This window comes from Dendropsophus ebraccatus, chromosome 2 (genome assembly GCF_027789765.1).
Source record: "Dendropsophus ebraccatus isolate aDenEbr1 chromosome 2, aDenEbr1.pat, whole genome shotgun sequence".
Taxonomy (NCBI): Eukaryota; Metazoa; Chordata; class Amphibia; order Anura; family Hylidae; genus Dendropsophus; species Dendropsophus ebraccatus.
Genome location: NC_091455.1, coordinates 143,525,377 through 143,538,489, shown reverse-complemented (window position 1 = coordinate 143,538,489; position 13,113 = coordinate 143,525,377). Strand labels below are relative to the sequence as shown.

General features: G+C 42.8%; 1 protein-coding gene across 1 annotated transcript in view; it reads left to right on the top strand.

Annotated features, from left to right (window-relative positions):
• ELMO1 (engulfment and cell motility 1) overlaps positions 1-13,113 on the top strand; it is a 264,820-nt gene that overhangs the window by 105,442 nt on the left and 146,265 nt on the right. The window contains exons 11-13 of the mRNA XM_069958426.1: positions 270-320; positions 913-1,035; positions 2,669-2,800. Coding sequence (XP_069814527.1) covers positions 270-320; positions 913-1,035; positions 2,669-2,800 — 306 coding nt within the window. The remainder of the gene's footprint in view (positions 1-269; positions 321-912; positions 1,036-2,668; positions 2,801-13,113) is intronic.

The window sequence follows — 13,113 nt, the reverse complement described above, 5'->3', positions numbered from 1 at the left end:
AAAAATCAACGAGACATGCGCCAAATTCTGTGCCAAAAATGTGAACTCTGTATTCTCCTGTACAATGACATTTTACAGGTGAATACGTTTCAATTATATTGTGAAAAAAAAAAAGATTTTGTTTCCGTTTTCCCTAGTTAAAACATTTAGTTTATTCCCCTTAGTGCTAGTGCATGTTTCCTTAAGCTAATGGATACCTCCACATAAGTGACCTACTAAAGCTACTGTAAAACACGTATTTATTTATTTATTTTTTTTATTCTAAACAGGAGATGGCAAACATATTAACACAGAAGCAGCTCCGTTCTATAATTCTTACAGTAAGTATTGCCACAAGTTAGACTAGTAGGGAGTTACCTTCTTTAGAGGACCACTTTTAATATTTCATATTGGGGCATAAGGAGGTAGTGGAGGGAGAGCAGAGATGCATTGTGGTGGCAGCAATTACTCCCCCCCTCCCCCAGAGGACTGGCCACATGGACCTTCCTGGTGAGGACCTGAAATTTGTATATTTGACAACCACTGTCCGAATATTTTTTACTCTGTCTAAACATTCCAAAAAAGGGCTGAACAAAATGAGCAGACAAGGAGTAGTTCAGTATCAACCTTTGGTGAAAATCCTAATAAAAACCTAGTTTAATGGACATCACATTCTACCATCATGCTAACCATCTTGTCTGGGGATTATTATTTTAGAAAGAAATTTCCATTTATGCAATCTAAGAAAAACTACATTAAAATGTTATAACGCTGTATTTTTTCACCATTTAACTAAACACCAGACGGAAATTGACCTGCTTGGCAGTCATATACAGTAGGGGAATAATGGAGAGATGGTGCAGTGACTATCGTATAGTAAATTGTTAATCTGTTGTGGAGTGTCTTTTAATGTATTTTAATTATTTCTTATAGAATGTAATCAGATCACAGAATGCTATTAACAATGAGATGGCACACCAATTGTATGTACTTCAAGTGTTGAACTTTAATCTACTAGAAGATAGAATGATGACGAAAATGGACCCTCAAGATCAAGTAAGCATTTGTGAATTGAACTGTGTAGTCCTAGGAGTGTACAGCTATGCTATTTAATGATAAGCAACCCAAATTTAATATAATATTTGTTCAGTTAATTTACTGGATTATAAGTGTCTGCTCATTTCAGAAGCCGAGAATATGAAAAAAAAGACTCTAAATGTGCTGTTGTAATAGACAAAAAAGCCTGTTTGCAAAAGTACTCGAACTTGAGTGGCTAGTGCTTTGGGGTAGAGCACCTTTTGTTTGTTTTGTGTGACACTGATACCATTGAGTCAAAAAGTTTATTATCCTGGGCAAAACATGCCATAAACATTGTATGCAGACACTTATCTCAGACTATGCAAAAGAGAGCCAGTGGAGCATAGTGTAAGAGTCTCAACACACAGGAATAGCCAGATATCCCTTAGGGAAGGGCCTAGCCAAGGGGTGGCTCCTGTAGGGAAACCGCTATATTAAGTGGTCTTTAGCTGTTTGTGGAAGCATACCTGCCTTTTGGTTTTCCCCTGTCATTGCATTGACTTATAGGGCAACTTAATATGGTTGTTTTGGTGGTTTCCCTACAGGAGCCACCCCTTGGATTGGTCCTTCCCCGAGGAATATCTGGCTAGTCCAGTGTTTCAAGACTCCTAAATGAGGCCCCATGTGCCCTCTTTTGCATATTCATATTTCCTAGGGAGCAATGCACCTAGGATTTCACTGTATTAAGCGCTTTAGCCGCCAGCCAACAGTATTATCTTTGGCTGTACTCCTTGAGATCAGTGATTTGTTTCCCGTATATACTTTTTTAGATTTACATTGTGGTAAGAAGGGGCCCCTGAATGTTATAAATGGACAAGTATTAACTGAAAATTCCACCACTATATAAACAGGATGCTTAATATTAAAAGCACAAGAGGACTTCAGTTTGGGAACAAAGGTGGCTTTAGATCAGGGCCCCTTCTTTTGACATGCCACACTTATTGGAAAACAATAAACATCCTATGCTTACCTCTCCACACTCCCTCTGTGTCCTCCTCTGGTGTCACCAATGTCCCCAATGACGACAGAGCCTCTGCTTCGTAGATTAACTTGTCTCAGGAGTGCCAGCCCCCTCAGCAAATCCTAACTGAGTCGGGACAGCCCTGCGATCAGTGATTGGCTGAGCAGGCTGTCACTCCTGGCAACACTGCAACAGGACACCGGGGGAGCACAGAAGGGTAGGCATCAGATTTATTGTTTTATATGCAGCAATATATATATATATATATATATATATTTATTTATTGCCAGACAACCCCTTTAATTTGTACTATCCTACAGCATCCTTAGATGATTTTTCCACCTACCAAGAGACATGAAAAAAGAGTCATAATATGCATCAGATTTAAATACTTGTGTAAATGTACAGCAGCAATATGGTGGTATGAGGAAGAGAAGTCTGTCTCTAATTCTTAGCAGCAATGTGCATGGTAACACCATTTTGTCTTTCATAGTTTGTAAAATCTTACTACTGATTACATTAAACTCTAGTTAACTGTTTCATGCCTTAAGGATTTCATGTTATTGATTATGAAAGATAGTGCCTGACACACTATGGTCTCTACTGTACTTTTCTGACATTGCCATCATCTTCTGTCTGTTAATGATCCAGGCCCAGAGGGATATTATATTTGAACTGCGTAGGATAGCTTTTGATGTAGAACCAGACCAAAACAACCTCGGTGGCAGCATTGAAAAACGGAAATCTATGTATACCAGGGACTATAAAAAGCTTGGATTTACTGTGAGTATTTTTAACAGTGTCATTTTGTTCTTTAATAATTCCTTTTTAATGACATAATAAATGTCATATAATTTACTTTATATTTGTATATTATCAAGTATTGATTATATGGTAATTCTTTACATTTTTGTTGGAATGTATTCTTAAAGGCAGACCATGGCCTTCATTATAATATATGTCCATTTCAAAAAATAAGGATTAGTCTCTTTTACACAGAAATTTGGTGCATTAGAAGGGTCTAGGGGAGGCACATAAAAAAAAGAAAGTTCTGCCTCTGGCGCCCCAAGTGTTATCCACCCCTCTGCCTTAGGAATGGCGAAGTGCAAGGAAAGGGAGATATCTCTGTTATGTTAGGTACTTCAGGTAGAATTCAGTGTTTCCATTTACAGTTTCTTATGCGACAGTATACATTCAGACATATTGCTAGACTGTTTCCTTATTTTGCATGAATTATGATATAAAGGGATCTCCTTTTAGGGCAGTTACGAAGTGGTGCAGCATTCAGTTATACTAAGAGCTGGGGTGGTGGCGATGAGTAGTGCAGTGGCGGCTCTGTAGGCTCCATCACAGCACCCCAACCCCTCCCCCAGGACCCAGCAATCTGCAGAATTAGTATTTGTTTTTAGGAGCATTATAGAAATCAGATGAGTCCATATAATATCCTGTCCTTATAATATATTAATATTAGTAGTGAAAGAACGGATTAGGCATATAATATATGTAAAGATTGAGTGTGATAATGTCTGTTGTAGGTAGTAATGTAGCTAGTACAGTATTAGAGCCTACAGTTTATGCACAGCCGTTCTAATAGTGTATATTTTGTAATGCTTTCATTTTTATGTGTAGATTTCCAAGAAGAGAGTCAGGCTTTGTGTTACAATGCAATGATGTGTTGTAATGCATGTTACTGCGGTCACAGGAAAGGCAATCACAAGCTCTGTGATTTATGTGGCTGCCAGCCTCAGTAATTCCAACTATTTCCACATGCAGTCACAGACTGGAAGGCACTGGTCTCTACCTCATGTAAAGCACTGGGAAATGTCCATGGAAGAAAATCACCAGCCATTTATTGGAGCACTGAGTGGCATTTGTTCTTTTGTTAGACTTTCCATTTGTCCCAGGGTCTCCAGCAGTGCAATCGCCCAGGCTCAGCACAATATAACATATTGCAGAATAGTACTGTTAGGAGAAAAGCAAAGTACAATGGAGAAATTGCTGCACTGTGGAGACAGCCGAGTGGCATCAGCAGTATCTCGCTGGCATCTCAGCGGCCACCAGTATTGATTCACACAGCGCACACTACTGTGATCTGGAAATATTCTGATTTAGGGCTGCAATATAATGTGCAAACACAGGGCATTTAACTAGGCAATACCATTTACTGGAGTTTTTTCCTGGAAGCTCTGAAGACATAGTAATATATGACCTTCCATACAGCAAGACACTACTTTTTGCCCATGTGGTATTAAAATGCATAATGTCACCATTTCCCCTCAGAGTATAAATAGATAATGCTGTCATACTTCATAAATAGTGAGTGCAAACTAGTCAATGGCTCCCTGCTCACTCCAAGTTATATAGCTTACTAATACTAATAATAGTTCTGCACGGTTTTGTATGATTTACCCATGACAGGAAGTTTAAAATAGAAAAACTACAGACTGAGTGTTGTCTACACCTCCCCCTTTCTCCATTGACAAGGCATTATTCTCTGATGTCATAGGAAGCTTTGCTGGATCTTGTCTCTAGCCTTATGTTCACCAACCAACCCCTCTAGGCTACATCACCATCCCTGTCATATCCACCCATAGAAAGATCTCTTGGTAGGGGCATTTAGAGAGGGTGAGGTGTGCTTGCAGCATGCTGTATTGTGATATTACTACTGAAAAAGTGAACAGAAAGTTAATGCCGCAGGTGCTGGGACCTTACTGTTTAATAATCTGCAGTGAAATTAAGTGTTCTGTTATAGCATTTGTGGGGGGATCAGGACTGGCAATGCTAGGTTAGCAATGCTATAGGCTTCTTTTTTCACTTGATGTCAGAGTACCACTTTAAAGTGTACCTATCGTTTAAATAAACTTCTGACATGTCATAGTGACAGGGCCGTTTCTAGGTAATTTGAACTATAGGGCGAATCTTTGTTCTGAGGGGTCACTTTCCTTTTCCTCTCCTTCTGGCCCGAACCACCATGATGATTTCTTACAGCAACAGTTCGTCGCTTCTGAACCTGCCAGACAAACATTTAAGGCTCTGCACTTTTACAACTTTCACTTTTTTGTGTCAAGTGCAGTAAAGTCAGTAGATATGTGGGTTGCCCTCTGTATGTAGGATCCCCCCTATGCTGTCCCCATAGTAACAATCCCTCTGTGCTCTGTCCCCATAGTAATAATTCCCCCTGTGCTCTGCCCCCCCATATTAACAATCCCCCCTGTGCTGTCCCCAAAGTAATAATCCCCCTGTGCTGTCATCATAGTAATAATCCCCCCGTGCTCTGCCCCATAGTAATAATCCCCCTGTGCTGTCCCCATAGTAATAACCCCCCTGTTTGCTCTGCTCCCCATAGTAACAATCCCCCATGCTGTCCCCATAGTAATAACCCCCCCTGTGCTCTTCCCCCCCCCCCCCATAGTAACAATTCCCCCCATGCTCCCCCCCATAGTAACACCCACCCACCCCCATTGCCAAACACACACACAATGAAAAAAAACTTTATACTCACTTTAATACATACAGCGGGTCCCTGTCTCCTCTTTTACTCTCAGCTGAGCATGGTCCGGGGGGAGCTGCAGTGGGGCGGTCGGGCCAGGTGATGGGGCTGGCTGCCGGGTGGCCGGGGATGTGTGCAGCTACGTGAGGTCAAGGGGTGCCACGAGTGCCCCTAAGCTGTCAGCGCCCTGTGTGGTCGCCAGCCCGCCCACCTCTAGAAACGGCCATGTGACATGTCAGAGGTTTGTATCGGTGGTAGTCTAGGTGCTGAGACACCTACCGATCCCTAGGATGAAGGGGTAGACGTACTGCCTCTCTATCTATAGAACTTTCAATAGACGCCATTGCTGAAAGCTCCATAGGGCTCTATTATAATTCTGTGCACCACTACTTTAACAGTGTGAGCGAAGATAAAAAGGCAGAGCGTGCACTACAAAGCACTTCTGCCACTTTGTTCTAGTTATTGGCAGGGGTCTCTGCACCCGGACCCTGACCAATACAAATCTCTGACTAGTGCTATGGCATGTCAGAAGTTTGTTTGAATAATAGGTATGCTTTAGGTACTGCTGAAGCTCGAGATCTACTGGTGCCTGCTGATCTAATCTGTGACTAGACACCAATCATTTGGGCTCTAGAAATACCCCCAGCAAAATAGCAACAGCTAAATATTTGAAGTGCTCATTCAATTTTTCTTTCAACTGAAACACTACATGTAAACATTTTGATGGTAGACTTTTCAAGAGGTTATCCAGAAATAGACAAAGCTGCTTTTTCCAGGTTGTACTTCTGTAATTACAACCCAGCTTCACTCATATTATTGGCGCTGATCTACAATACCACACAAACTGAGGACAAAAGTGTCGCTGTTTCATAAGGAAGCAACAGATTCCGCATAAAAGCTTAACCTGCACCATTGTGACAGCATCAGTTTGAATATTGAAAGACCTACCTGCAGTGTGCTCATAGAGTGACTGCAATGTTGCTTTTAATTTCTGGGAATGCCATTTCCGAGAACGGCTTCAACAACCACACAAAGCAACTGAATCATAGACTACACTAGGTTTGAATTAAGCGCGAACACAGGTTCAAAGCCTATTCTCACTATGACTAATAAGTCCAAATTACTTCAGTTTTTAATGGCTATGACTTTTTTTTTCCCAATCTGGCCTTAGGGTGCTAGTGCTTTGTTGCACATAAAAGGTGCGGGGAAACCTGTTTAATCAAACAGCAGGTGTACTACACATTATCATGTAACTGTACCCTTTGCATAGCATTACCTGAAATTATGATGCTAAACTGCTCCCCCCTCATGAACAGCAGTTATGTAGGTGGCTGGTCATAAGTATTTTGTGTCTGTGCAACCTCCCCCATAATGCACTGAGGCTGGTCTGCATTATGATGGGAGTAGATTTTAAAGGGGAACTCCACATAATGAAAACTGTTTTTCAATTAAAAGTAATTAAAAGTTATATAGATGTGTCTATATAATGTATTACCATATCTGCGTGGTTCTGCCAATTGACATCCAGGAAGTGAAGAAAACTGTCCTCTGTGCCAGTCCACATTGTCTCCTGCTCCCACTGCTCTCTCCCCTTAGGAGACAAAGATTTCATGCCTGTCTCACATTGTGTGTGTTTGCTGAGAATGATGATGCCGACAGGGGGCAGAGTGTGATGTCACAGGAGGCTTGGCTGGATCCCCCAATCCCCGGGGTGATTCACCATCTCTGACCAGCCAGAAGCAGCTGCTGCAACTTCACTGCTGCAAAAGTCTGTGGGGTCAACCTCAAAGATAAAAGTTGCTTGATCATAATTTATGCATGGAGATGCAAAGAAAAAAAAATTAAATTAAAAAAGTTCTTTATTTCAATATTCACGTTATAGGTAGGAACAGTGTGCTGTGTGCGTGGGACAGCAATGAAATGATAAAGTACTGCAAGTAATTCAGTAACACAATGAAACTGCAATGTGTGAATACAGCATAGATCTTCTGCAACAGATTTTGGCAGGGAATGGGCAGGGTGGAGGACTGTGATGAACAGCTGAGGGAAAGTATAGCATTCTGGAACCTGTAGTACTGTGTACAACTGCTCAACCAGTAAGTACAGCAACACAATACAGAACAAAGACCCCCTAAACGAATGGATTTTTGGTAGTTTCAAAACTGGGATAGACAGGTAAGCAATGATATATGCTTCTGCAGAAGGTTTTTTTTTATTATTATTTTTTTTACCTCTATCTGGAGTTCCTCTTTAAACCTGACCCTGTACAAGGAACTAGTAATTATTGCCTCTGTTCTTTAACCCCTTCCCCCAATATGACGTCCAGGGACGTCATGAAAAGCAGTGCCAGAACGCATCAGGACGTCCCTAGACGTCATGCCTTCTCTGCCTCCTTCCACTGTCCCTATCTGAGATCGGGCAGCAGGAGGAGGCTGTGTCACACAGCCTCCTCCTTCTGCCACTGCCCGGAGGGGAGCCGCGCTCCCCCCGGGCAGTTAACCCCATAGACGCCGCGGTCGTTGCGACCGCAGCGTCTATGGGGAGATCTGATGCCTCTAACGCTGATCGGGCGGCAGGAGGAGGCTGCGGACATTGCCTCCTCCTGTCGCCACTGTTTTTATTCTCTCCCCGCCCCAATAAAGCTCCACTGTGTGCTGCTCCCCGTCCCCTCCCCTCGATCCTGCTCCCGCTTCCTCCCCTGTGCTGCCTCTCTCCCCCCTCGATCCTGCTGCGGCTTCCTCCCCGTTCTGCTCCCCCTCCCCCGATCCAGCATCCTCCCCGTTCTGCTCCCCCTCCCCCATCCGGCTTCCTCTCGTTCTGTTCCCCAATCTGGCTCTGGCTCCTTTTTCCATTCACTCCCTGTGCTCTCCAACCCCTTCATTCCTGCTCCAGCTGCCCCCCCTCTCCTTCCCCTTGCTTACCCCCGCCGGGCTCCGGCACACTCCCGGTGCTCAATGATCAGGTCCCTGCACTGCAGGGACCTGATCGTTTGAATGAGCTGTCAGCTATAAAGCTGACACTCATTCATTATATCATGCCTTACAGCACAGATCATGTGCTGTAATGCATGATATATATCTGCAAAAGTTAAAAAAATCACACACACACACAAATACATAATTAATTAAATAAATAATGAATGAATTAAAATAAATAAATATAAGTAAACATTCACCATCCCCCCCTTTATAAATGATCCCCCTATAAATAAGATACATGTATTTGGTATCGCCGCATCCGTAATTACCCCATCTATTAACCTGTTACATTAATTATCCTGCCTGATTAACGCCATTAAAAAAAAAACTAATCATAATTACTTTTTTTGTTAATTCCGCCCCATAAAAAATATAGATAAAAGCTATCAAAACGTCACATGTACCCAAAAGGTGTACCACTAAAAACGTCAGCCTATGCCGCAAAAAAAAAAGCCCTCACATAACTCCATTGGCGAAAAAATTAAAATATTGCTTCTCCTACAATATGCAAGACACAAACAGTATGTATAGTATAAATGTCATAAACTATAACAAAAGCTATATAACATGGATAACACTGTAATCGTACCCACCTGACGAATAACGATAACATGTCAAATGTAACGTATAGTAAACGGCGTACAAAAAAATTGTGAAAAACAGCTGCTAATTTGTGTGTTTTATTCATATCACCTCATAAAAAATGAATAAAAAAATGATCAGGGTGTCACATGTCCCCCAGAATGGTACCGATGGAAACGTCAATTTGTCTTATACAAATATTTTGGCACAGCAAGACCTCTGTGACATGGTATAATGGCTAAAAAAAACCTGAAATAAGAAAAGACACCAAAAATACACAAGGCTTCTGTCATGTCTGCGGCCTGTGGTTGAGTCAGGGGACCCACTGCAGCCACATATGGGGGATTTCTCTGTCAGTATTTGCTGTGTTAGAGGATAAAAATGAATTAAAATGTAATATCTGCCAAAAAAAAATTAAAATGTTAAATTTCTCCTCCAACTTGCTTAAATTTGTGTGAAACACCTAAAGGGTTAATAAACTTTTGAAATGTTACTTTGAATACTTTGAGGGGTGCAGTTTGTACAGTGGAGAGATTTATGGGGTTAACTAACATACAGGCCCCACAAATCCACTTCAGAACTGAACTGGTCCCTAATAAAATCAGAATTTGAAATTTTCCTGAAAATTTGAAAAATCGCTACAAAATTTAAAAGCTCTCTAACATCCTAAAAAGTAAAAGGACGTTCATCAAATGACATCACCATAAAGTAGACAACTTGTAGATATTGCAGTAATAATTAGTACATGTGAATTGACTATCTTTCTTAGGAAAAGGAAATTTTGAAGATAAAGAAACATACATTTTTAAAATTTTTGCGCAAGTGTTGTGTTTTTTACAAAAAAATACTGAGTGTATCAACTAAAGTATACCACAAACATAAAGAGGAATATGTCACAAAAAAACAGTCTCAGAATAACCGCGACACCTAAAGCACCGCAGAGTTATCACTACATAAGGAGAGACAGGTCAGATTTGAAAAATAGGCCCTGGTCATTAAGGCCAAAACAGGCTGCGGAGGCAAGGGGTTAATTTTAAAAATTTTCCTGTAACATAACTCTAAACACTAATGACAGGATGTCACTGGTGATATTTGTACTAATGCTCCCACAGCTGATTTATTGGCCACATTGTGGCTGAAAACCATAATATGTATTTGCAGCTTTAGGTTACAAACCCACTTGCCGGATCTGCAGCGAGTCTCCTTGCTGCGTTTTTGCAGCGAGACTCGCTGCAGATCCTGGCCCTATACTTTCAATAGCAGAGAAACTCGCAGCAGGGATGTACATCCCTGCTGCGATTTTGTCTGCAGCCCGCCCCATTAACCCCCCCCCCGGCCGCCGGACATTATACATTACCGGGTCCCCGTTCCTGCTTGCTTCGGGGCTCCCGGTGTCTTCACGGCCCGCCCGGCCAATCGGTGCGCTGCGGCGGGGCAGCGCACTGATTGGCCGGGCGGAACGTGCCGGGAGCCGTCGAAGCAAGCAGGAGCGGGGACCTGGTAATGTATATCTTGCCCGCCCCCCTGCAGCCCCGATCGCCCCGCAGCCCCCGGCCGCACGATCGCCCCCAGCCCCGCAGCCCCCGGCCGCACGATCGCCTGCAGCCCCCCAGCCCCCGGCCGCACGATCGCCCGCAGCTCCGCAGCCCCCGGCCGCATGATCGCCCGCAGCCCCCAGCCCCCGGCTGCACGATCGCCCGCTGGGGGCGATCGTGCGGCCGGGGGCTGCGATGCTGGGGGCGATCGTGAGGTCGGGGGCTGCAGGGCTGGGGGCGATCGTGCGGCCGGGGGCTGCGGGCGATGGTGCGGTCGGGGGCTGCGGGGCTGGGGGCGATCGTGCGGCCGGGAAGAATGGTATTCCTCCATAGGCAGCCATTTTTGGAAGAAAGCGCTGCATGGAGAAGGGGGTGTGGAGTGGAGCCAAATAAATATAAAGAATGGGTCTGCCATGCTAGCAAGTGAGTTTCTGTTCATTACTGTTCATAATTAAAAAGGTGACCAACCCCTTTAAGGCATCTATGTGACCTGATATTTGTACTGCCCAGAAACACAGCCCCAGGAATTTGAACTCTACTTTTCATGAGTACATGTTCAATTATTATGTAGCTGTTCTAGTAACAGAAGATAAATGTCAGCGCTTCCCATGACGGATTATAACAGCTGAAATGTTAGAGAATGCTGAAAAGCATTTATAATTCAACCTATTATACAAGCAATTTTCACATTTTTTCTTGATTTAATTTTTTTTTATTACAAATAAATTGTATCAGGAATAATAATAACAATAATAATAATACAATGATTATGTCTAAACCAATGCATGTAGACTTTTGATGATTCTTGTATTACTTGTGTTACTAATTCTAAATCTCATCTTGTAAATGGAATAATTTTATGTATGGGAGGTAACTGAAAGTGGTTTTGGACTGGAACTTTTATTTAATAAAAAAAGTTTTTATATGCAGGGAAAAGTAGTAAAATGTTTATGAACTAATTTAAGACACATAAAGAATTTAGAACACCAGGGGGCAGCAAACACATACTTTTTACTTATTAAATCTTTTTGCATTTTTGTGACTATAATTGTGTAAAAAACAATTTTATAATGTAATTTAAGGATTTCAGAGTTGTGTTTTATGGTTTTAGGAATATATATTTTATAATCTCTTGCTGTTCCTCAAAGTCCTATTTGCTAGTATCCTAATTTCTATTGTTGTCACTTCTCACCATGAATCTAATATAGTTTAGCATACTGTCGCTGTGAATGAATTTGTACATACATACATATTTTAACCCCTTCACGTCAGCAATCTGTATATATACGTTCCTATTGCACATGCCCCGTGCAGTAGGAATGTATATATACGTTCCTGACTGAGGGGGGCTTTATGATGAGAGTGGGATCGCTGCAGAGATAGCGATCCCGCTCTCATCTGTGCACAGCCCCGGGGGTAATGAAAGTCAGCTGCAATCCCGCAGCTGACCCCCATTAATCCCTTAGTGACCGCCGAAACGGCGGTCACTAATGGGCCGGTGCTGCCGCTGTATTTCATCTCCCCCCACGTGAATCCACGGTGGGGGAAGATGAAATAAGTAAAATAAGACCCCAGACCAGCCCCCCTAGTGCCCCAGTAACTAAACCCCCCTCCCCGCGGCGGCCATCGGATCCAAGATGGCCGCCGCCATCACTGTGAACAGAGTATATCAGTTCACAGTGATCTCCTAGTAAAAATTCATGAAAACCCCATGCTCTCCGCCACCGGAGGTAGCGGAGAGCATGGGGCAGTCATCGGGACCCCCCCTATGGGGTCCCGGTACAAGCGATCAGTGGTATATACTATATACCGCTGATCGCTTGTGCCATGTGCTCCAGGCATTTTTTATCCCGTCACCATGAATGATTGGTGACAGGGGATAAAAAGTGATGTCCGAAATGTGATGTACTTTCCGAAATGGGGTGACTTTTGGGGGGATTCTATTCTGTAGACATTACAGGGGCTCTGCAAACGCACCTGGTGCTCAGAAACTTCTTCTGAAAAATCTGCACAGAAAATGCTAATTGGCGCTCCTTCCCTTCTGAGCCCGGCTGTGTGACCATACAGTGGTTTATACTGACATATGAGGTACCTTTTTACTCAGGAGAACCTGTGTTACAAATTTTGGGGTACTTTTTTCTCTTGTTCCTCGTGAAATTGAGAAATTTCAAACTAAAGGAACATATTATTGGAAAAATTCGAGTTTTTCATTATTACTGTCTACTTTTGAATACTTTCCTCTAATACCTGTGGGGTCAAAATGCTCACCACACACCAAGATGAATTCTTTGAGGGGTGCACTTTCCAAAATGGGGTGACTTATGGTGAGATTTTACTCCGCTGGCACTACAGGGGCACTGCAAATGCACCTGGTGCTCAGAAACTTCTTCAGCAAAATCTGCATTGAAAAAGCTAATTGGCTCTCCTTCCCTTTTGAGCCCGGCTGTGTGCCCATACAGTGGTATATACCGACATATGAGGTACCTTTTTACTCAGGAGAACCTGCGTTAC